General features: G+C 39.6%; 1 protein-coding gene across 11 annotated transcripts in view; it reads left to right on the top strand.

Annotated features, from left to right (window-relative positions):
- Positions 1-312: 312 nt before the first annotated feature.
- LOC117079653 (zinc finger protein 484-like) overlaps positions 313-24,734 on the top strand; it is a 71,682-nt gene continuing 47,260 nt past the window's right edge. For 5 of the 11 annotated variants that reach the window (XR_004435526.1, XR_004435522.1, XR_004435523.1 and 2 more), the window contains exons 1-5: positions 339-618; positions 3,513-3,557; positions 16,710-16,735; positions 22,582-22,708; positions 23,319-23,411. Coding sequence is in view for 4 of the 11 variants with exons in the window: in XM_033203684.1 (XP_033059575.1) it covers positions 387-618; positions 3,513-3,557; positions 16,710-16,735; positions 22,582-22,708; positions 23,319-23,515 (627 nt within the window). In the remaining 7 variants the exon portion in view is untranslated. Of the gene's footprint in view, positions 816-3,512; positions 3,558-16,709; positions 16,736-22,581; positions 22,709-23,318; positions 23,537-23,852; positions 24,166-24,734 lie in introns of those variants that run through there. The other 6 variants (XM_033203684.1, XM_033203685.1, XM_033203687.1 and 3 more) reach the window with 6 other exon arrangements.

Genomic DNA, 24,734 nt, shown 5'->3' with positions numbered 1-24,734 from the left:
CTTTCATTCATTTCAATGTATTTTAAAAATCTGAGACTTTCTCTTTGAACAATGGATTATTTAGCATGTGTTTTCACGTGTTTGGAGATTTTCCTTTTATCCTCCTGTTACGGATTTCTAGTTTAATTCTATTGTGTTCAGAGAACAAACTCTGTATGATTTCAGTTGTTTTAAATTTGCTGAGATTTGTTTTACGGCCCAGGTTACCTCATATCTTGCTAAGTGTCCCATGGACATGAAAAAAAAAAATGTGTATTCCTCTGCGTTTGCGGTATTACATAAATGCTGATTAGTTCCTGTTGGTTAACAGTGTTGTTGTGTCCACAGAAGCACTGGAGAAAGACTATAACCTGAGGTGACAGGCTTTGATTGTGTCCTGGCTTAGTATGATGGGACACACCTCTGCTTGCTTCCTTCCCTCTGGACAACCCTCAGCCCCTCAGTCTCTACATCACCTCAACATGGCCGCACACAGGTCAGCGTGTCTACATGGGCGCCGCCATACTGGCGCCCAGCCTAAGCCACTGAAACGGGAGCCTGTTTGGCAAAGCGCCATGTTGACTACTGGCAACCTTCGGCCACGAAGACTGCTGAGCATGCGCACACCCAGGCAGCGCTGTAAGAAGTACCTCTGGGCCTGGGAGGCATTGAGGAAAAGGAAGTGGATCCTGTTCTGGTTCTTGCGACTATAGTCACCGCCCGAAGCAAATGACCACTGTCCTGAGAGAACGTGGGTGAGGGGCAGGTGAATAGAGGGATGGCAGCGTCTGTGGACTGAGCAAGAAGAATCTGTGATGTCTGTCGTGAGCCCTCCGGTCAGTGATGGGGACTGAGGGTCAATGGATGGAATAGTGGAAGTCGGAGCGATCTCTGATGGTGGATCTGAGGGAGGAGTGAGAGGCACTGAGGGGTCTCTGGTGGTGGATCTGCAGGCGGAGTGAGGACGGACTGGGGGTCTCTGGTGGTGGATCTGAGGGTGGAGTGAGGGCGGACTGTGGGGTTGTGGGGGAGGATGACTGTGGGGACTGAAGAGGGATCTGAGGAGTGAATGATGCACATCTTGGTTTCCTCTCTTTTATACGTACCGATCTGTTTCGTTTCTGTTTCATTATCATGATGTATTTTGCTAAAGATTTAAAGAATATGTTACATAGAATTGCATGTTTCCATTTCCATTTTGTTCTGTTTCATATCCAAGACTAGTAGCTCCTTTATCATTACGGTTATTTTATTTATATATCATTAATTCTTTCTCTCCTTATTTAAAAAGAATCAAGCGTCTGAAAGGTCTGTTTTACTGGACATTTTGAAATGTCCAATAAAATACTCCCTACTCTTTTAATATGAAATTTTTTCTTTTTTTTTTTTTTTTTACGTACTTTCTCTGTTTCCCACTTTTTGATGTAATTTGTTGTTCTTTTCCTTATTTTCTTAAGTTTTATGCTGGATACATTTAGGGTAGTAAAGTTTCTTTAACTACATCTTTATCTATGAAATGTATAAATTCTTCTTGATGTTTCCCTTTGATCCTTAGTTATTTAGGAGAGTTTCTTCATTCCCAAATTATTAAAGTATGTTTTGGCTGTTTTTTATTTTATTCTATTGTCAGAAAATGCAGACTATCAAGTCTCAACTTTTAACAGTTTATCAAGATTTTCCTTGAAGCCAAGTTACTCAATGAACTTTGTTCAACAGATATAAGAGAAAAATTATATTTTGTTGTATGGGCCAAAATTCTCTTTAATTAAGTCTTGCCTTTGGTATTTTTCAAATCTTTATTTTTCCTAATTTTGATCTGCTTGTTTCATATTCTGGAAGAGATACAATAAGAATCTCTTACTTTAATAGTTCACTTTGCAGTTATATGTGCTTTTTTGCTAATTTTATTTGTGTGTCTGAGGGACGGGCATATGCACACCTAATGGTTAATGCATTTTTTATCCTTTTTCATGTATTAAATGGTATTATTATAGGATCCCTTTTTTCAACCAAAAAGAAAAAAGAAAAACACTTTAACATCGAATTCCACTTTGATACTTACATTGCCACACCTATTTTTACTTTTATTGCATTTGGATGATGTGTCTTTTCCCTGAGCTTTATTTTATATCCATATTTGTCTCTGTGTCAGATTACCCATTTGTTTACAGTAGATATCTTTTGTTTTTTTCAAATCCAACTTATAGTCTCTGTTGGTAGAATTTTACCTCTCAGTTTAGTGTAATAATGATTTATCTGACTTTATGCCTTCCATTTGATGTTTACTATTTAACTCCTTTTATTTTCTGCCTTTTCTTTATATAATATTTTCATTGGATTGATTAAATTTCTGCTCATTGTTTCCATTCTGCACCCCATATTTTCCTGAGATTATTAGGACTCTTTTATCGTAGGGTATTATTAATTTTCTCTTTAGTGGCCTCTTTATCACATTGTCACATTGTCCTTTTTTATAATTATATACCTTTTGCAATAATTATTGCTGAACAATAGTTTCCTATTCAACATTTCTTGTGTGATTCAATTTACATTTATTTGGACTACTTCTTTCAGTACTTCTCTCAAAGATAGAGATACTCTGCAAGTGCTTTTATTTCTGAAAATGTCTCTCTGGCCCTGACAGAGGAGTGGTATTTTAGATGCTATTTCCGACAACATTTAGCTTTCACTACTGCAGATGAAGAGTTTTCTTATTTCCTTAATTCATCCTCTGTAAATAGTCTTTAGAAGTGTTTTCTATTTATAAATTTATTCTATACATTCAAGAATTGTGCCAGATTTGTTCACTGAGTTCCTATTTGTGTATGTGGAGGAGTTTATAGCCTAGTTGTGTCAGCGGAGGGAGATGTGTTTGTGTGCTAAGGCCCCAGTGCAAGTACAGGTGTGCCTGGGATTGGCACTCTTGGGATGGCTGATGGAGATGCGCGGTGGGTAGTCATATAGGCATAGAGGTCAGTCATGGGGACATGGTATTGATTGGTAGAGAGCCAGAACAATTACGGTAGAGGAATTGAAGGCTCTGTGATCAGGAATTGTAGGATGAGTGATGCAGGGCTCATGGTCAACAAGGCATGGGAATCAGTGAATCTGAGGTTTTAGTAATGGCTTCTGGGAGTACTCTCTGGGCACCAATTGACACTTAGAGCAGATTGAAGAGTGGTAGTGAGGAGTTAGGTACCAGGGTTGATGATAACTTGAAGGGCCTGTGAAATCAGATAGTATAATGATGTAATAGAACAGTATGTCCTTTGGATATTTTATAAAGTATTTAAGCACTCCACAATTATTGGATATCTAAATGTTTCTAATCTTTCTTTTTTATTAACCATGTTATGGTAAAATGTTTGCACTTAAATCTTTGTACAATATGGGATGGGATGATATTTTAATGTTGTAGCTCCAGAAATAAATTTTTGAGTAAGGCGCATGGGCACTAAATGATGTATGTGTCCACGTGTGGCACTGGCACACTTCCTTCTCTCATCAGTACCTCTATCCATCTGTTTTCTCAGATCTCTGCCCCTTTGTCCGAAGAGCCAAAAATGACCAAGACCCTGGTGAGTTCTTATTTGTTCATCTGTTTATTTGTTGCTTTCTTTTACTTTTAGTGGATTTTAGGAGACATCTAACAATCCCTATAGTAAGATGACAAGACTAGATAAATAAAAACTAAGATCAGAGAAAATGAAGAAGAGACTGTCAACCCCAAGTCAAGTTTAGAATATATGGTCTTACACAGTTATGAACTTTGAACTGTTAAATTGTCTCTGATCTTCCTGAAAGACATGGCAATAATGGAAACTGGATACATGGTTTATATTAATAAAATTAACAAGTAATTTATTTCATCTGTGGTAAAGATTTCATGGTTCTTGATGTTTGAGAAATGTTTTGATAGATCTTCAGATGGTTAATGACAGAACAGTCTTCAACAGCAACCCTACTGAAAGTGCACTAACAGGCCAGGCGCAGTGGCTCATACCTGTAATCCCAGCACTTTGGGAGGTCGAGGTGGGTGGATCAACTGAGGTCAGGAGTTCCAGACCAACCTGGCCAATATGGTGAAACCCTGTCTCCACTAAAAATACAAAAAGTAGTCAGGTGTCATGGTGGGCGCCTGTAATCCCAGCTACCCAGGAAGCTGAGGCAGGAGAATTGCTTTAACCCGGGAGGCGGAGGTTGCAGTGAGCCAAGATTGCACCATTGCACTCCAGCCTGGGTGACAGGAACAAAACTCTGTCTAAAGGAAAGGGAAAGGGAAAGGGAAAGGGAAAGGGAAGGGAAGGGAAGTGCACTAACAGTTTTTCTGTTGCTGTCTTATAGAACAGTGCTTCTGACACTGTACTTGCATTTGCATTTGAATTCAGATTCTGATTTAGTAGCTATGGGATGGGATATGAGAATTTTTATTTCTCACAAATTTCCACAGAACATCAATGCTCCTTGTTCAAGGACCACTTTCTGAAACAAACTTGAGATTTTATCATGAATGGGAGTTGAATTTTGTTAAATGCTGTTTCTGTACCAATTGACATGATAATGTGATTTTACTTCTTGAGTCTGTTGGTATGGCGGATTACACTAATTGATTTTTTAATATTGAACCAGCCTTGTATCTGTGGAATAAACTCCACTTGGTTGTGGTATATACTTTTTAAATTATTTGCATTTGCTAATATTTTGCTAATATTTTGTTACTTTTTTTGTATCATATTTATGAAGGGTATCACTTTTTTTTTCTTTCTGTCTCTCTCTCTTTCTTTTTTTTCTTTTGGTACTATTTCTGGTTTAGGTATCAGGATAACCCTGGCCTCATAAAATAAGTTGGAATGTGTTCCTTTATATTGATTATTCTGCCAGAGATTGTGTATAGTTTATGTTTTCTTTTTCTATACTTTGTCCAGTTTTCGTGTCAGGGAAATCATAGCCTCACACAATAAACTGGGAAGTATTCCCTTCTCTTCTCAGTTTTTTCTGGAAAAAACTGTGTAGAATTGATGTTAATTATGTTAATTCTTCAAATATTTGGTAGAATTCTCCAGAGAAACTGTCTGGGTCTAGAGATTTCTTTTTTGGAAGTTTTAAGATTACAAACTCAGTTTCTTTAAGAGTTACAGGGCTATTCATATTGTCTACTTAATATTGAGAGGGTTGTGGTAGTTTGTGTGTTTTCAGGAACTGGTCCTTTTTATCTACGTTGTCAAATTTATGTGTGCAGAGTTGTTGGTAGTTGTCTTAGTCAGCTCAGGCTGCCATAACAAAGTACCATAGACTGGGTGGACTAAACAACAAAAATTTATTTTCTCACAGGGAGGCTGGAACTCAAAGATCTTGGTGCGAGCATGGTCAGGTTCTGCTGAGGGCTCTTTTCCTGGCTTGTAGACGAAAACCAGATTCTCACTATGTGCTTACAGGCCATTCCCTAGTGACCACCTGCCTGCCTGCCTATGGAGAGAGAATCTCTCTCTATAAGGCCACCTGTCTTATCAGATTAGGACCCCCTACCTCGTTTAACCGTAATTACCTCTTAAAAGCCCTATCTCCAAATACAGTTACATTAGGAGTTAGAGCCTAAACGTATGAATTTTTGGAGGACTGAGAATGTCTTGATTTCCACGTTCTCCTGAAGGATATTTTTGCCTGATCCAAAATTCTAAGTTGATAATTCTTTTTTTTTTTTAGCGCTTGAAAAATGTGCTACTTCCTTCTGGCCTCCAGAGTTTCTGATGAGATATTAGTTAAAACTGCATGTTAATTTTCTATTGCTGCTGAAATAAATTATCAAAAATTTAGTTGCTTAAAATTACACTTTTTTTTTTAACATACAGTTCTATATTTTAGAAGGCCAACATGGGTCTTACTGAACTAAAATCAAGGTGTCAAAAGGGCAGTATTCCTTTCTCTAGGCTGTAAGAAAGAATCTGTTTCTATTTTCTATGACTTTTCTAGCTTCTAGTGGGTGCCCACATTTCAGTTTGTTGTCCTTTCCTCCAACTTCAAAGTCATCAACATTATGTCTCTCTGACCACTCTTTTGTAGTCACATCTTTCTCTGACTCTCTTTTATTGCCTCTGCTTTAACTTTTTTTTTTTTTTTTTTTTTTTTTTTTTTTTACTTTTTTATTTTTTAGGCGGAGATTTGCTCTTGTTGCCCAGGCTGGAGTGCAATGGCGCGATCTTGGCTCACCACAACCTCTGCCTTCCGGGTTCGAGTGATTCTCCTGCCTCAGCCTTCCAAGTAGCTGGGATTACAGGCATGTGCCATCACGCCCTGCTAATTTTGTATGTTTTAGTAGAGACGCGGTTTCTCTATGTTGGTCAGGCTGGTCTCAAACTCCCGACCTCAGGTGATCTGCCTGCCTCGGCCTCCCAAAGTGTTGGAATTACAGGCGTGAGCCACCTCGCCTGGCCCTCCTGTTTTAACTTTTAAGCAAATTTGTGATTATATTCAGCCCACCCAAATAATCCAAGATAATTCATCTCCCTATTTTAAGGACAGCCGATTTAGCCATCTAGATTTGATCTGAAACCTGACTTCCCTTTTGCCATGTAACCCCACATATTCACAATTTCTGGGAATTAGGATGTGAACATCTTTGGGGAGCCATCGTTCTTAGTATCACACACTGTCATTCAAATTGTTTTTCTCCTATGGGTAATGTGTAGTTTCTCTCTGAATGCTTTCAGCATTCTTTCTTTGTCTGTAGTTTTCAGAAGTTTGACTATAATTCTTTCTTAGTGTGAATTTCTTTGTTTTTTTTTTCCCTTTTGGGATTTGCTCAGCTTCTATCTGTAAGTGTATATCTTTTGGGAAGTTTCAGGGATTTTCATTCATTATTTCTTCAAATACTTGTTTAGCCCCCATTCAGCCCCCATTCCTTTCTCTTCTTTTTCTTTTCTGGAACTCCAATGACACAAATGTTAGATTTTTTTTTACCATCCCACATGTCTCTGAGGTTCTGTGTATTTTTTTCTCAGTCTGTTTTCTCTCCATTCTTTAGATTAGATCATTTCTATTTTATTTTCAGGTACTCAGAATATTTCTTCTATTGTCTCCATTCTTTTGAACCCATCTATTGAGTTTTTAATATTGGTTATTTTTTAGTTCTAAAATTTTCATTTGGTTTCTTCCTCTCTTCTCTATTTCTTTGTTGAAATTTTTTTATTGTTTCAAGTGTGTTCATATGCTTATTAAAACATTTTTATGAGGACTGCTTTAAAATCCTTATGAAATAATTCTGATACATGCATCACTTCAGTTTTAGTATCTGTTGATTGGTCGTTTCCTTTTTAAAGTTGAGGTTTCCTGGTTCTTGGTTATTCAAATGATTTTGTAATGTATGGTGGAAACTTTATACTCTAGATCTTATTTGAGTCCTCTTTTTTAGCAGGCGTCCTCTGGGCCAGTGTGGGAATTGGTGGGGCTTGCTGTACTACCGCCAGGTGGATGTGAATTTGCAGGTTCCCTACTTGAACTCTGTTGACAGTCTGTGGGGAGAGAGACACCTCCTTACTGCTAGTTGGGGTTGGCAGTTCAGACTCCCCAGTAGACCTCTGGTGACATCACCTGTCTGACAGGAGAGGGTACCTTGTTTCTGCTCCTCATGCTGTCTTCTCTGATATTGTTAGGTTGGATGGGGCCTCATTACCTCTCAGAGGGATGAAGGTCTTGGATTTTCATTTGGCCTCCTCTCACACCATACCTGTAGTGATGGGAAGACTGTCGCATTACTGCTAGGTAGGAATGGAAGTCCAGCCCTGATGTGGCTCCCACTGGCATGGCAGGAAAGCTACCCATTACCACTGTGCAGAGATGAAAGTCCCAGCTCCCCAGTTGGCTTTTTCTCATACGACCGTATTGAAGTGGAGGGGCATCCCCAGACAGCCAGGCAAATACAGGAGTCTAGGCTAACCACTGAGTCTTTGCTGGTGAGAGATGAATCAAGCCCACAGTTTTTTGTTGTTTTATTATCTGTGGTATTTGCTTGGAGTAGGTTTTATCTAAAAGTTTGTTTTCTCTGTTGCCCCTTTCCTGGTCTTTTAGGTAGAGAGAGCACTTTTTTCCAGGCCTTTTTGTATGCACTTGTTGGTGTTTCTGGATTGTAGGTTTTTCGAACACCTGGTCAGGGCTATCTATATGACGCCGAAAGACACAGAGAGCTCATTCCTGTTTAGTTCCCTGGTTCTTGAGGCCCTTAGCCAGGGTGCCTATTTTTCTTTACCTTTCAGAGTCTCTGTATGTTAGTTTGATGGATAATGTCTATGGTTTGCAGATGAACTTAACAGGCTGAGTCGAGACAAGCACATCTGCTGTATCTTTCCAGGGGTGGAATCCAGTTTATTGATTTTGAACAGAGGACTTCATATATTAAGCAGAGTCTTATACGTTTTGTTCAATTATAACTGCCTCTTTGTCCTTTGCATTTGAACTTTTAAAAATAAGTATTTCATTTTCAATGTCATGAACGTTTTACCTATATTTACTTAGTCAGATTGTTCTTTGTGGTTTCTTAGAATAAAACAGTTGTCATCTGCTCTCTTCACCCTCAAATTTCAGCTTCTCAAAGGTAATCACTTTGAACTCAGTTTACTATCTTTTGCTGTTTACTTTCATATGTCTAAATGACATGTTTGTATTGGTATTTCTAGGCTTTCAGTTTTAAGCAGTTATCTACAGACAACACAATGGAAACAAGGAATTAGCTTTCTTTCAGACACTCAGGCCCTTGACACTCACGTACTCATTTCTCTTGTACCCTCCTTCTAATATGGGTATTTTATTTATTCATTTATTTATTTAGTTAGTAGAGATGGGGTTTCATCATGTTGCCCAGGCTGGTCTTGAACTCCTGGGCTCAAGCAATCCACCCACCTTAGCCTCCCAAAGTGCTGGAATAGTAGGTGTGAGCCACCGCGCCCAGGCTAATATGGGTATATCATAATTTGGGGTAAATCAATAGGCTGCATTTTATTATGATGATGATTTTAACAATATTCACAAGTGAGTCATTTACTTTTTCTTTTTTTTTTTTTTTTTTGAGATGGAGTCTCGCTCTGTCGCCCAGGCTGGAGTGCAGTGGCTGGATCTCAGCTCACTGCAAGCTCTGCTTCCTGGGTTCACACCATTCTCCTGCCTCAGCCTCCCGAGTAGCTGGGACTACAGGCGCCCGCCACCTCGCCCAGCTAGCTTTTTTGTATTTTTTAGTAGAGACGGGGTTTCACCGTGTTAGCTAGGATGGTCTCGATCTCCTGACCTTGTGATCCGCCCGTCTCGGCCTCCCAAAGTGCTGGGATTACAGGCTTGAGCCACTGCGCCCGGCCGAGTCATTTACTTTTTATGCAGTGCTTTTTGTTTTACCCGAAATTATAAGTCTCTGGCTTAATTATTTGTTTTGTTTTCCATACATACATATACAATATATATTATACGTATCACTAATTCATCTCTAGTCTTCCCAGGTATATAAATACCTTCTCAATATATTACAATATGTTAAATAATAACAGTAATATAAACATTAATACAGTGCTTACTATATGCTAGGCACTATAAGCATTCTCTATTAACTAATTCAGTCACAAACCCTATAAGTTATTACTGTGGTTTGGATATTTATCCTCTCCAAATCTCATGCTGAAATTTGATCCCTAGATGGTGGCTTGTGTGTAATCCCAGCTACTCAGGAAGCCAAGATAGGAGGATCACTTGAGGCCAGGAGTTTGAGATCAGCCTAGGTAATATGGCGAGACCCTGTCTCTTACAAAAATAAATAAATAAAAAGAAATTTTAAAAATAAAAGAGGGCCGGGCACAGTGGCTCATGCCTGTAATCACAGCACTTTGGGAGGCTGAGGCAGACAGATCACAAGGTCAGGAGATCGAGACCATTCTGGCTAACATGGTGAAACCTCGTCTCTACTAAAAATACAAAAAAAAAATTAGCCAGGTGTGGTGGTGGGCGCCTGTAGTCCCAGCTACTCGGGAGGCTGAGGCAGGAGAATGGCATGAACCGGGGAGGCAGAGCTTGCAATGAGCCAAGAGTGCGCCACTGCACTCCAGCCTGGGTGACAGAATGAGACTCTGTCTCAAATAAATAAATAAATAAATAATAAAAAATAAAAGAGAAATTTGAACCCAGTGTAGGAGGTAGGGCATAATGGAAAGTGTTTTAGTCATGGGGGCATATCCCTCATGAGTAGATTAATGCTGTCTCTGGGGCGGTGGTGAGTTCTCAATCTTATGAGTTCCATGAGAGTTGGTTGTTGAGAAGAGCCTGCTACCTCCCATTCTTTCTCTCTCTTCCTCTCTTGCCATATGATCTCTGCATACACTGGCTTCTCTTCCCCTTCTGCCATGAATGGAAGCAGCTTGAAGGTCCTCCCCAGGTGCAGATGCTGATGCCATGCTTCTTGCACAGCCTGCAGAACCATGGGCCAAATAAACCTCTTTTCTTTATAAATTACCCAGGCTCAGGTATTCCTTTATAGCAACTGTAAACAAAGACAGCTATCTTAATAATTATTCTCATTTTATAGAGGAGGAAAACTGTTACACAGAGAAGTAATTTGCCCAAGATCACACAGCTCCTGAATGACGAAGCCAGGAAAATAAGACCCAGGCCGTTGGCTCCAGATTACATGCTATTCATTTCAGCTCTTTAAGGAAACTCCTCTTGGAGTTGTCGACCTGCTCATAGTTACTCTCTATCTGATACTCAACTATTGGCGTGGGCTGTCCCTTGCACACGATACTAGGAATTCTCCTCATGTTTCTCAAATGTTAGATCTCTTGAATCTCAAGAAGCTGGGTAAGACATAGAAATGGATGGTCCTGTAGAGTCTCCAGAATGAATGCAGCCCAGCAGGACCTATTTTGGATATATGACCTCCAGAACAGTGACAAATTTATGTTGTTTTAAGGCCAAAGAATACAGGTGACCTCTAGAAGCTAGAAAAATCAAGGAAATTGATATTCCCTTAGAACCTCCAGAAGGAATACAGCCCTATTGACACCCAGATGCAAGCCCAAGTACAATTATTTAGGCATCTCTAAGACTACCCTCACTTATGACAGAAACTGCAAGCTCAGGAATCTCCAAGACCACCCTCAGTTTCAATAATTCACGAGAAGGACTTACACAACTCAGGAAAGCCGTTATACTCATGCTTGTCATTCATTGCAAAAAGAGGACGTGGATTAAAATCAGCCCAAGAAGAAGTGCTCAGTGCAGTATCATGGAAAGTTTCAGGTTACTGAGTTTCTCATTGGTATTGTATTTTTAATTTCAAGGACTCTTCAGTTCTGAATGATCTTTCTAATATTCATGGATGCAATATTTTCTTTTTTTAAAATTTTACTGTAAGTTCCAGGATACATGTGCAGAACTTGCAGGTTTCTTACATAGGTATACGCATGCCATGGTGGTTTGCTGCACTCATCAACCCATCATCTAGGCTTGTTTTTTTGTTATTGTTGTTTTGTTTTGTTTTGTTTTTCTTTGTTTTTTGAGATGGAGTTTCGCTCTTGTTGCCTAGGCAGGAGTGCAATGGCGCGATCTCAGCTCACCACAACCTCCGCCTCCCAGGTTCAAGTGATTCTCCTGCTTCAGCCTCCCGAGTAGCTGGGACTACAGTCACCCGCCACCAGGCCTGGCTAATTTTTTGTGTTTTTTAGTGGAGACGGGGTTTCACCGTGTTAGCCAGGATGGTCTTTGACCTCTTGATCCACCCACCTTGGCCTCCCAAAGTGATGGGATTACAGGTGTGAGCCACCGTGCCTGGCTAATTTTGTATTTTTAGTAGAGATGGGGTTTCTCCATGTTGGTCAGGCTGGTCTCAAACTCCCAACTTCAGGTGATCCACCCGTCTTGGCCTCCCAAAGTGCTGGGATTACAGGTGTGAGCCACCACACCCGGCCCCCATCATCTAGGTTTTAAGCCTGCTTGCATTAGCTTTTGTCGTAATGCTTGCTCTCCCCTTCCCCCGCGACCTCTCAATAGGCCCTGGTGTGGCTTGTTTCCTGCCCTGTGTCTGTGTGTTCTCATTGTTCAACTCCCACTTATAAGAGAACATTCAGTGTTTGGATTTCTGTTCCTGTGTTAGTTGGCTGAGGATGATGGTTTCGAGCTTCATCCAGGTCCCTGCAAAGGATGTGATCTGATTCCTTTTTATGGCTGCATAGTATTCCATGTTGTATATGTACCACATTTTCTTTATCCAGTCTATCATTGATGGGCATTTGGGTTGGTTCCATGTCTTTACTATTGTAAATAGTGCTGCAATAAACATACATGTGCATGTGTCTTTTAGTAGAATGATTTATATTCCTTTGGGTATATACCCAGTAATGGGATTGCTGGGTCAACTGGTATTTCTGGTTCTAGATCCTTGAGGAATTACCATACTGTCTTCCACAATGGTTGAACTAATTTACATTCCCACCAACAGTGTAAAAGTGTTCCTATTTCTCCACAGCCTCGCCAGCATCTGTTGTTTCCTTTTTAATAATTGCCATTCTGACTGGCATGAGGTGGTATCTCATTGTGGTTTTGATTTGCATTTCTCTAATGATGAGTGATGTTGAGCTTTTTTTCATATAATTGTTGGCCACATAAATGTCTTCTTTTGAGAAATGTCTGCTCATATACTTCGCCCACTTTTTGATGGGATTGTTTTTTTCTTGTAAATGTGTTTAAGTTCCCTGTAGAATCTGGATATTAGACCTTTGTCAGATAGGTATTTTGAATAGGTAATACATGCATATGATTTAAAAGTAAGAAAATAAGTATATAGTGAAAAATCTCCCTCTTTCTTTTCCTATCAGCCCATGTCCTCAATCTGGATAACTAATTTTTTTAGTGTGTATTCAAAGTATCATTATATAGACAAAAACAAATAGGAAAAGTATTATGTTCTTTCCACAGAAGATGGTATACTGTATGCATTTCTGTACCATTATAATTTTATTTTCATTTATTTTTAAGCCTTTACTATTGAGAAATACAAAATGCATTATAAATATGCTCTTGTGAACATTTCTTTCAAAAGTTATTTCTATCCAAAGGCAAGGTCTTGCTCTGTCACCCAGGCTGAGTGGAGTGCAGTGGTGTGATCCCAGCTCACTACAGCCTCAACTTTCAGGGCTTAAGTGATCCTGCTACCCCTGCCTCCCAAGTAGCTGGGACTATAGATGCATGCCACCATGCCTGGCTAATTTTTTTTTTCTTTTTGTAGAAATGGCATCTTGCTATGTTGCCCAGGCTGGTCTTGAACTCCTGGTCTCAAGCAGTCCTCCTGCCTCAGCCTCCTAAAGTGCTAGGATTACAGGACTGAGCCACTGTCCCTGGCCCCTCTCCAACTTTAGTATATGATGTCGTATAGCTTTGCAAATTTGTTATGCCAGTTTGTATTCCTACTAGTAGTGTGCAGATATGTTTAATACTTTGTGTCTTTACCAATACTTGGTGTTTTCAATCTTTACAATTTTAGCCATCTTGGGGAGTTTGCGGATATCTCATTTTGGATTTAATTAGCATTTCCCTGGTTACTAATGTGATTGAACAGGTTTTCAGAATTTTATTGTCATGTACACTTCTTTTAAGAGTTGCTTGATTCATCCCCCCCTGGCTTTTTTTTAACTGAGTTGTCTGTAGTTGGTAATGCTTTTTGTTGTTGTTGTTTTGATTTTTTGTAGAGACAATGTCTCACTATGTTGCTCAGTCTGGTCTCAAACTCATGGACTCAAGCAATCCTCCTGCCTTGGCCTCCCAAAGTACTGGGATTACAGGCATGTACCACCGCACCCAGCCTGTTTTTTAATTTAATTTATATTCTTTATACATTTTGTGTACTATCACATTGTCATTCATGTATGGTCCCCTAATATAATGATGAATATACTCTTTCTCTCTCTCTCGTTCTCTCTCTCTCTCTCTTTCTGTGTGTGTGTGTGTATGTGTGTGTGATTTCTATCTATATCACAAAAAGCTTATTTGTGTTGTTCAGATATTCTGTATAATCCTTATTTTTTGACTATTGCATATTTGTTTTACGTAAGAGATCTCATCTCCTTTGTAACTGGCTTGTCAATTTTCTTGCAGAAATTTTCCTATACGTGCTAAATTTTGTTGCTATATCTAATGATTAATGAATGTAATCTGGTTAAAATCTCCCAGAGTAGGGAGGGGGAGTCCGGAAGTCTCCCACTGCATGTGTAGATTTATCAATTTCTTCATGTAATTTTGTCAGCTTTTGTTTTATGTATTTTAGGTTGTCATTCAAAATATGAATTATATTTTCCTGGAGTACTGGTCTTTTTGCTATTACATGGTACTGAAATTTTTGCTTAAAAGCTGAAGAGTCTGTAATCGCAACACAGTTTCTGTCTATTTTATTAGAATCATTTGGCAAAATGCATTTTAGTATAACTGAAATCTAAAAATTATAGGCTTAAACACCTCAGAGTTTATTCTATCAAGCAAAAGAAGTCTGAAAGTGTTCATTCATGGCCTGATGTCTTCACAAACTCATACACCATTTTTTTCTGTTCTGTATGTCATTCTCATTTTGTGATTTTCAACCTAACATTACTTGATGGTTCCTGAGATTGGCTGGGGTTGCATTAACTGAGTCAGCGTTCCAGGCCAGCAGCATGAGGAGGTTGGGGAGGAAAGGGGCACTCACACCTTCTCCTTTAAAAAATGCCTTCTCAGAAGTATCACCTGTATCTTTGTGGCCAAAGCATAGTTTCCTGTTTACATTTAAGGTATGCTGGGAAAAGAGAGTCTTAGTATATCCAGCTAAGAATTCATGTTCTGTTATTAGGGAAGAAAGGATGAGTGAATGTTGGAAGACAGCTAGCTATCACTGTCACATCTCCTAAATACAAAAGCCAAAATTTATTTGTCCTTTGCTTTTTTCATCCATCTTGGCATTCAACCCCATCAACTAATCCCTACATACATTCTAAGATGTTACTCTCTCCTGACTCTGTCTGATTTCTCAGTTTTTATTGCTGACACCTCTTCTTCAATACTGGTAATTTTTCAGATTCTTTTCTTTACATTCTCCTTTATCAGGTGTCCTCTCAAGCAGTCTTATTTACTCAGATGATTTTAGTTATTAATTATCTACTGGTGACTTCCAAATCTTTATCTTCACTCTAGGCCTCTGCCTAACTTCCTGCCTAACTTCCTTCCTGTTAATTACAGGGATTAAACATACCTGCCTACATGTTTAATCCCTATAATCTCAATATGTGCAAAACATAAGTGATTTTATCTGGTTCCCTTTCTCCAACCTTTTCCCATTCATCAGTCTCTACTTCAGTATATGACACCATAATCTCAGAGTATACAAAACGAATAATTGAGAATTTCACTTTAGTCCCTCCTTTTTCTTACTGCATCTATCAATTCTAATTACTATCTACACCAATTTCTTTTTCTGTATTCCTGTTAAATAATATTTTCCCCCCAACTTAGGTGTTTTATTCTTTCACATGAAATATTGCCTGGACTTCCACTCTTGCTCATTCAAATGTATTCTCCATGCCATTTCTTGATAGTCTTTATTTTATTTTTTATTTTAAGCTCCAGGGTACATGTGCAGGTTTGTTGCACAGGTAAATGTGTGTCATGATGGTTTGCTGCACCTATCAACCCATCACCTAGGTATTAAGCCCAACGTGCATTAGCGCTTTTCCCTAATGCTCTCCCACCCCCCACCCTTCCCTGATAGGCCCCAGTGAGTGTTGTTCCCCACCCTGTGTCCGTGTGTTCAGCTCCCACTTATAAGTGAGAACATCAAGTGTTTGGTTTTCTGTTCCTGCATTAGTTTGCTGAGGATAATGGTTCCCAGCTCCCTGCATATCCCTGCAAAGGACATGATCTCATTCCTTTTTATGGCTGCATAGTATTCCATGATGTATATATGCCACATTTTTTTTATCCAGTCTATCATTGATGGGCATTTGGGTTGATTCCATGTCTTTGCTATTGTGAATAGTGCCACAATGAACATATGCATGAATTTATCTTTATAATAGAATGATTTATATTTCTTTGGGTATATAACCAGTAATGGGATTGCTGGGTCAAATGGTATTTCTACTTCTAAATCTTTGAGGAATCACCACACTGTCTTACACAATGGTTGAACTAATTTACATTCCCACCAATAGTATAAAAGCGTTCCTATTTCTCCACAACCTCACCAGCATCTTCTTGGCAGTTTTAACACAAATTAATCATCTTTTCTCATAAACACCTTTCCTTCACTGCATACAGACCTCTCATTATGCAGACTAATTTGTAGTTCCCTGAATTTATCATGTATTTTCCTGTCTTTATACCTTTGCTCAAAATCACTTTGCCCTACTCTGCTTGCATTAAATATGTCATCTCCCAAGACTAAGCTTAAGTTTCATCAACTCTACAGAACTTAGTCTTACACTCCATGTAGAATTTTCTTCTATTTGGGGTCATGCTATACTTTGCACATTTCTTATACCCTTTATAATCTCTGAGACAATTGTTGTAAGTTTTTTGATGTCTTGAAGCATATTGTGTAAAGTTGTGAAGATGTTCACAACATAAAGTTCTGAACATCCTGCTTAGTAAATATATGGCAGGTAATTCCTAAGAATTGCCTAAGTAATTATGCTTAATAAATATATGGCAGTTAATTCCTTTTTTATTTTTATTTTTTTCAGATGTCTTTCTTAACTACCAATGGCAGGTAATTCCTCAGAATTAAGTTTAAGAGAATTTAAACAGAGCCTATTTTATTTTCACTGGATATTGAATTCAATTTTGACAGCTCTTTCCCTTCAGCACTTGAAAAATATGGTGCCACTTCCTTTTGACATCTGTGGTGTTTTTTTTTTTTTTTTTTTTGAGACGGATTTCGCTCTGTCGCCCGGGCTGGAGTGCAGTGGCCGGATCTCAGCTCACTGCAAGCTCCGCCTCCTGGGTTTACGCCATTCTCCTGCCTCAGCCTCCGAGTAGCTGGACCACAGGCGCCCGCCACCTGCCCGGCTAGTTTTTTGTATTTTTTAGTAGAGACGGGTTTCACCGTGTAGCCAGGATGTCTCGATCTCCTGACCTCGTGATCCACCCGTCTCGGCCTCCCAAAGTGCTGGGATTACAGGCTTGAGCCACCGCGCCCGGCCGACATCTGTGGTTTTTAATGAGAAATTCACTCTTGTTCAAATTGCCCTTTCCCTACAGGTAATGTGTCATTTCTCTCTGTTTCCACGTTCTATTCTTGAATTTGGATTTTGTAAATCTTACAATGTATCTAGACATGGATTTATTTGAGGTTTTCCTTTTGGAGATTTGGTCAGCTGCTTGAATCTATACATTTATGCCTTTTACCAAATTTGAGAGGGTTTCAGCTATTATTTCTTCAAATCTTTTTCCGGTCTCCCATCCTACTTTTTCATTCCTTCTAGGACTGATGAAATGATTGTTGGTTGTTCTGTTATTGTCCCACTGGGTCCCTTAGGCTGAATACAGCCCAAGGGAATTGATGAAACAATCATTTCACCAATTATTTTTTCTATTGTTCAGATACGGATAATTTCTATTTATCTATCTTACACGTAACTGAGGTAACTGATTCTTTTCTTTGAATCTCCATTCTGCTGTTGAGATCATCCAGTGAGGTTTTTAATTTCATTTATTGTATTTTTTGGTTCTAAAATTTTCATTTTGTTCTTCCTCATACCTTCTATTTCTTTGCTGAGAATTTGTATATTTCCACTTGATTCAAGACTATTTACAGCTGCTTGTTGCAACACTTTTAGTTAGCTACTTTAAATCCTTGTCAAATAATTCCAACATCTGATTCATCTGAGTGTTGCTATCTGTTGATGCTCTTTTCTCGTTTGATTTGAGATTTTCTTGATTCTTAAGATGATGAATAATTTTGGCTTTATTCAGGACATTCTAAATATCATGTTATGAGATTCTGTTTTCTCTTTAAATCCTCTATTTTAGCAGTTGTCAACACATTTAGGTTTAGAGTACATGTCTTGGTCTATTTTTATGGGCTGTAGTTCAAATTCAACTTAAGTTTTGAAAGTCTTTGCAGTTCTACTTTGGTCTCCCTCATTTTTGTGCAACCCAGAAGGCAATTTGAAACCTGGACAGTATCCCTTACCCTAGTTCAGCCCGGAAAGCTTTTTTTTTTGTTGATTCTGATTGATTTTATACATGGGCTGCCATAGGTGTGCCCAGGGCATCATACACATCTTTAAAGAACCCCTTTTTATAACTTTCTCCATAGTCCATCCTCCACTCTCTATTGGAAGGAGAAGGTAGGTACTTCTTTGCTGTCATTCACTTAATTTACAGTCTATATAATGCCTGCTGGAGAGGCAAGAGGGGTGCTACCTCTCTTTGAGCTAATGTAGTTGGGATGGTTGAGAGAGCTCCACCCCACCATCTTGGAGTCACATTGTTTGGTGAAGAAGGCAAAGGATGCATCTTTTGTAGTCTTCACCTCGAGTATACTGTTGTGCAGTAAAGGATTAACTTTGCCTAAAGAGAGGTTTGGCTTTTGCACTCAGCTCCTGGGAGGTAACCTCTAAATCTTTGGAATGTCTTGTAGGTCTTGCTTGGGCCATGCAAGATGGTATATAATGACAGTGCGATTACAGTGGGAGCTTTGGGCCACATTGAATATTCTATGCCAACATGTGGTTTATAGTGGGGTACCTTTGGCCATGCAATATCAGCTCCGGAGGGGCTGGAGACTAAGATCAGCCACAATTGGAGTCATTCACGTCCACATGATCACATCTCAGTAAAAACTCTGGACATCAAGACTCAAGTGAACTTCCCCAGTTGGCAATACTCCATGCATATTATCATCACACATCATTGCTGGGAGAAGTAAGTGCTGTCCATATGACTCCACTGGGAGAAAACCACTGGAAGCTCACACCTGGAACTCTCCTTGACCCTGTGCTAAGCACATCTTCCCTTGGCTGATTTTGATCTGTATCCTTTCATTGTAAAGCCACTGTATAACACTATAGCCATGAGTATAATGGCTTTTCTAATTTCTGTGAGTTCTTCCAGTGAATTATGGAAACTGAGGGTGGGCTTGGGACCCCTGACTTGGAATTGGTGTCAAGTACGGGTGATCCTGGGAAATCCCCCTGCTTGCAGTAGGTGTCAGAAGTGAGGGTGTTCTTGGGTACTTCTGAACTTTGTAGGTATGTGTAATCAAAAGGGCCCATCCTGTAATGCTGCCCTATTTCAAATTATTTGACTGGAAAATGTATGCTTTGGGGAGGCCTTTTTTGTCTGTGCTCACTGGTTCTTCCAGGTTGCAAGCTCCTCTAGTGCTCATTTTGCAATATGTAGGAGCTCCCTCTCTTCCTCTAAGCAATCCTAGGGAACTCACTACTGTGTTGTTTTTTAAGTCCTTAGGTTCACTTTCTTTTCTCCACCAGTTAGTCTTCTGATAGATGCTTTATGTATTTTTCTAGATTTTAGGTAATTAGCAGGAGGAATGGGGTGAAATGCACTCTTTTTTTGTTTTGTTTTATTTTTTAGAACCAGAAGTCTCAATCCTTGCCTTTAACTCGAATGTTTAAGGCATTTACACTTAATGTAATTACTAATATACTTGAATTTATATATACTACCTTACTATTAGTTTTTATTGTTTATTTTTTATTTATTTATTTATTTTTTGAGATAGAGTCTCACTCTGTTGCCCAGGCTGGAGTACAGTGGTGCAATCTTGGCTCACTGCAAGCTCCGCCTCCCGGGTTCATACCATTCTCCTGCCTCAGCCTCCCGAGTAGCTGGGACTACAGGTACCCACCACCACACCCAGCTAATTTTTTTGTATTTTTAGTAGAGATGGGGTTTCACCATGTTAGCCAGGATGGTCTCGATCTACTGACCTCGCGATCCGCCGGCCTCAGCCTCCCAAAGTGCTGAGATTACAGGTGTGAGCCACTGCGCCCGGCCTTTTTTATTTGACCTACCTATTTTTTCATTGCTTTCTTGACTTTTTATATTACATAATTTTGTACTCTTTAATTTTTTCCTTTGTTTACTTGTTATAATTCTTTTACTATTTATTTGTTACCCTAGATATTAAAACATCCATCTTGAACTTACTATTTTATCTCCTTAATAATGCTAGGATACTAAAAACATTTTAATTCTATTTGCTGCCTCCCACTTTTGCATTATTATTTCCATGAATTTAAATTCTGCATATATTTTAAACCTCCCAAAATAGTACTGTTACTGTTTTACATATTCAATATTTGCAGTTTTGTAAAGAGGTATTTGAAGAGCTTCTTGAATCCTAAGGGTTGATGTCATTCATAGCCATTACTTTCTTCGAATATTACTTCTTCCCTGCACTCTCCTCTTTAACTTCTCAGACTCTGATAGGTTATACCTTTTTACTGTGTCACAAATGTTCCTAATGCTCCTGTGGTTTTTTCTTTAAAAGAAAATCTCTGCTTCAGTTTGGATATTTTCTATTTACTTCTCTTCCATTTCAGAAATTCTGTATTTTGCTGTTAAACCTGTATAAGAACTTCTTAATTTTAGATATTAGATTTTTCAATTTTTGAATTTCCATTTGATTCTTTATTATAAAAACCAATTCTCTAAAGATAGTCATCTTTTCATCTAATTCCCGTTCTCTGTGTGACTGTTTCTATTGAATTTTTTCCTTCTCTGATTTTGGATATGTGGTCCTATCTTTTTGTTTGTTTGTTTGTTTGTTTTAACACCATGTATAAAAAGTTGTAGGCAGGGCTCATACCTGGGAGACTGAAGCGGGCGGATCACTTGAGCTCAAGAGTTCCAGACCAGCCTGGGCAACATGGCAAAACCCATCTCTACAAAAGATGGAGAAATTAGCTGGGCCTGGTAGCATAAGCTTGTAGTCCCAGATACTTGCAGGGCTGAGACAGGAGGATTGCTTGAGCCCAGGTCGAGGCTGCAGCGAGCCGTGTTTGTGCCACTGCACTCCAGCCTGGATGACACAGTAAGACCCTGTCTAAGAAGAAAAAAAAGGAAGAAAAGTTGAACAGGATCTGGATGGTGTTATCTTTCTCCACAGAGGATTCATCTTTCCTTATGTCAGCAAAAGGAGGGAAGGGAGAACACGTACGTCCAGTCAGGCACAGTGTTGAATCAAGGCTGGGCTGAAGCTCTGCTAAGACTCAGTTTACCTCTGGATAACCTTGGCTACTGAGAATTTTCAGCTGAGAGTCCTTTTGTCCTCTAAAGACTCTCCTCCTGATAGATGCCCAACTATTTTCTTAACAGATACTAGACTTTTGCTTTGCTCTTCAAAGGCTGTTTGCTTACAGTTTTAGTCTACTGCCCTATATATCCTAGAATTCAGTAAATATCCTGAGGGGAAAATGGCCATGTGTTTGAGTTATGTTAGTTTCTCTGTCAACCAGCTGCAGCCTTCTACTGCATTCTCCAGTAGACAGGACAAAACGAGAATCCAGCTTTTGTCCACACCCAGAATTGGTAAATGCTCCCACTGTCCAAGTGACTGAGTAAGTCAGCTTCAATCTTCAGTGTTCTCTCCTCTCCAGTCTTAGCCCCTATATTTCTTGTTACCTCAGCAGCTTTCCAGTGCTTTGAAACAGATGATTTCAAGTATTGCATCTGGCATTTACAGTTCATTCTTGAAAGAAGCACTGGACTGCCAAGCTACTGCATCTCATCTGGAAATGGCAGTGCCAAAAAAGAGCCCTCCCCTTCATACACCTCACAGTTTACCATTTAAAGTGTACCATGTATTGATTTTTAGTATATTCACTCAGTTGTACAACCATCATTATAATCAATTTTAGACATTTTCTTTATCATCCTGATGGGTGTGAGGTAGTATTTGTAGTTTTAATTTGCATTTCCCTACTGATTAATGATGTTGAGCATCTTTTCATATGCTTGTTGACTATTTGTATATCTTCCTTGTAGAAATGTCTATTTAAGCATTTTACCCATTTTTAAAATTATGTTGTTCATTGTCGTTGAGTTGTAGAAGTCCTTTATAGTATATTTTATCACATACACTATCGAATACTTTGCAGCCATAAAAAAGGATGAGTTCATGTCCTTTGTAGGGACATAGATGAAGCTCGAAACCATCATTTTCAGCAAACTGTCGCAGGGACAAAAAACCAAACACCGCATGTTCTCACTCATAGGTGGGAATTGAACAATGAGATCACTTGGACATAGGAAGGGGAACATCACAGACCGGGGCCTGTGTGGGGTGGGGGGAGTGGGGAGGGATAGCATCAGAAGATATACCTAATGTAAATGAGTTAATGGGTGCAGCACACCAACATGGCACATGTATACATGTGTAACAAACCTGCATGTTGTGCATATGTACCCTAGAACTTAAAGTATAATTTAAAAAAAATAGTAAAACTAAGCTAAATGTAGAATAAAGGATACTCTAGACCTGCTCTAAAAATAAAAAAATAAAGAATAAGGTCCTGTCTTGTTTCCATTCTGTAATCTTGATCCTTCACATTGAAAGGGTTTTTTTTGTTTTTGTTTTTGTTTTTACAGGAATCAGTGTCATTCAAGGACGTAACTGTAGACTTCAGTAGGGATGAGTGGCAACAATTAGACCTTGCTCAGAAAAGCCTGTACAGAGAAGTGATGCTGGAAAACTATTTCAACTTGATCTCAGTGGGTAAGCACAGCTCTGCTGGGCACACAGTAGGCAGCACCTAATTGAGTGTATTTTTTTTTCTCAGTAGAATTGCTGAAGTCTGTGTTTTCTGAGGTATGTGGGACTTCTAAAGACTGCAGGACATCTGAAGTGTGTAATGGTTTTGTCCTTATTTTGTCCCATGTTCTTTTTTTTTTTTTTTTTTTTTTTTTTTTTTGATGCAGAGTCTCGCTCTGTCGCCCGGACTGGAGTGCAGTGGCCGGATCTCAGCTCACTGCAAGCTCCGCCTCCCGGTTTACGCCATTCTCCTGCCTCAGCCTCCCGAGTAGCTGGGACTACAGGCGCCCGCCACCTCGCCCGGCTAGTTTTTTGTATTTTTAGTAGAGACGGGTTTCACTGTGTTAGCCAGGATGGTCTCGATCTCTTGACCTCGTGATCCACCCGTCTCGGCCTCCCAAAGTGCTGGGATTACAGGCTTGAGCCACTGCGCCCGGCCTGTCCCATGTTCTTAATAATCTCTTTTGGGTCGTGTGAATATTCCTCTGTTCCCAGTGAACTTTTTTGGAAAACAAATGGAATGCTTCATTGTATGGCCTCTGAAACCAAGTCCTCTGTCATCTCCTATTAACAGGATGTCAAGTTCCCAAACCAGAAGTCATCTTCAGCTTGGAACAAGAAGAGCCATGTATGCTGGATGGTGAGATCTCCGGTCAGAGCCGTCCAGGTGAGAAGGGAACCAAGAGCATGGCAGACAGTATGACTCAGCTGTATTTGTACTGGGAGAGGCTGTGCACAACTTTGCACAACTTTGCTGTGTCATTAATATGACTTTTAGAACTGCTTGGATAGGCCGGGCGCGGTGGCTCAAGTCTGTAATCCCAGCACTTTGGGAGGCCGAGACGGGCGGATCACAAGGTGAGGAGATCGAGACCATCCTGGCGAACACAGTGAAACCCCGTCTCTACTAAAAATACAAAAAACTAGCCGGGCGAGGTGGCGGGCGCCTGTAGTCCCAGCTACTTGGGAGGCTGAGGCAGGAGAATGGCGTGAACCCGGGAGGCGGAGCTTGCAGTGAGCTGAGATCCGGCCACTGCACTCCAGCCTGGGCGTCAGAGCAAGACTCCGCCTCAAAAAAAAAAAAAAAAAAAAAGAACTGCTTGGATAGAGCAGTTATTAGACAAGGACCCTTGGATATCTAAATGCTAACCCCACTTAAGATCCCTTCTCATATCAATGCCTTCTTCTTTGCTTGGCTTTTTAGGAGGGAATGTGCTACAGTTACTGGTTCTTTGGATCATGTCACACCCTACTTCACCTTGCAAAACTGAAACTCCATACCGTTGAACACCAACTTTCCATTCTCCGCTTCCTCTAGCCCTGGCAACCATCATTCTGTTTTTACTTCTGAGAGTTTGACTACTTTAGGTGCCTCATATAAGTGGAATCATATGGTGTTTGTCTTTCTGTGACTGGCTTATTTCACTTAATGTTCTCCAGGCTCATCCATGTTGTAGCATGTGTAAGAATTTCATTCCATTTTAGGGCTGAATAATATTCTGTTGTACTGATACATGACATTTTCTTTATTCATTCATCTGTTGATGGATACCTAGATTGCTTTTACCTTTTGGCTAATGTGAATAATGCTGCTATGAACATGGATGTGCGAATATCTCTTCAAGACCCCGCTTTCAATTCTTTGGGTATATGCCCAGAAGTGGGGTCGCTGGATCATATGGAAATTTTAATTTTTTTTAAGGATCTGCCATACTGTTTTTTTCCTGCCCTTCTACTTTTATAAAATGGTGTGACCAGAATAGACATTTTAGATGGCAAAAACGGTTAAAAGGCAAAATTATAATAAACCTAGTTCTGCAGATCTTAATTGGCTTTAATTGCCATTCAAAAATTGGGAAGCAGTTTGGACCAAAAATGATTCAGAACGCTCTACCCCTGTGGGGATTATATTAACAGCCAGAGGGACAAACGTGATATGCACAAAACTGAAGTGAGGTAGAGAGACAGCCAGATTCATGATGATAGGTCA

This window comes from Trachypithecus francoisi, unplaced genomic scaffold, assembly GCF_009764315.1.
Source record: "Trachypithecus francoisi isolate TF-2019V2 unplaced genomic scaffold, Tfra_2.0 Lachesis_group7, whole genome shotgun sequence".
NCBI lineage: Eukaryota > Metazoa > Chordata > Mammalia > Primates > Cercopithecidae > Trachypithecus > Trachypithecus francoisi.
Note: the sequence above shows the minus strand (reverse complement) of the source record. Positions and strands in the feature narration are given on the sequence as shown.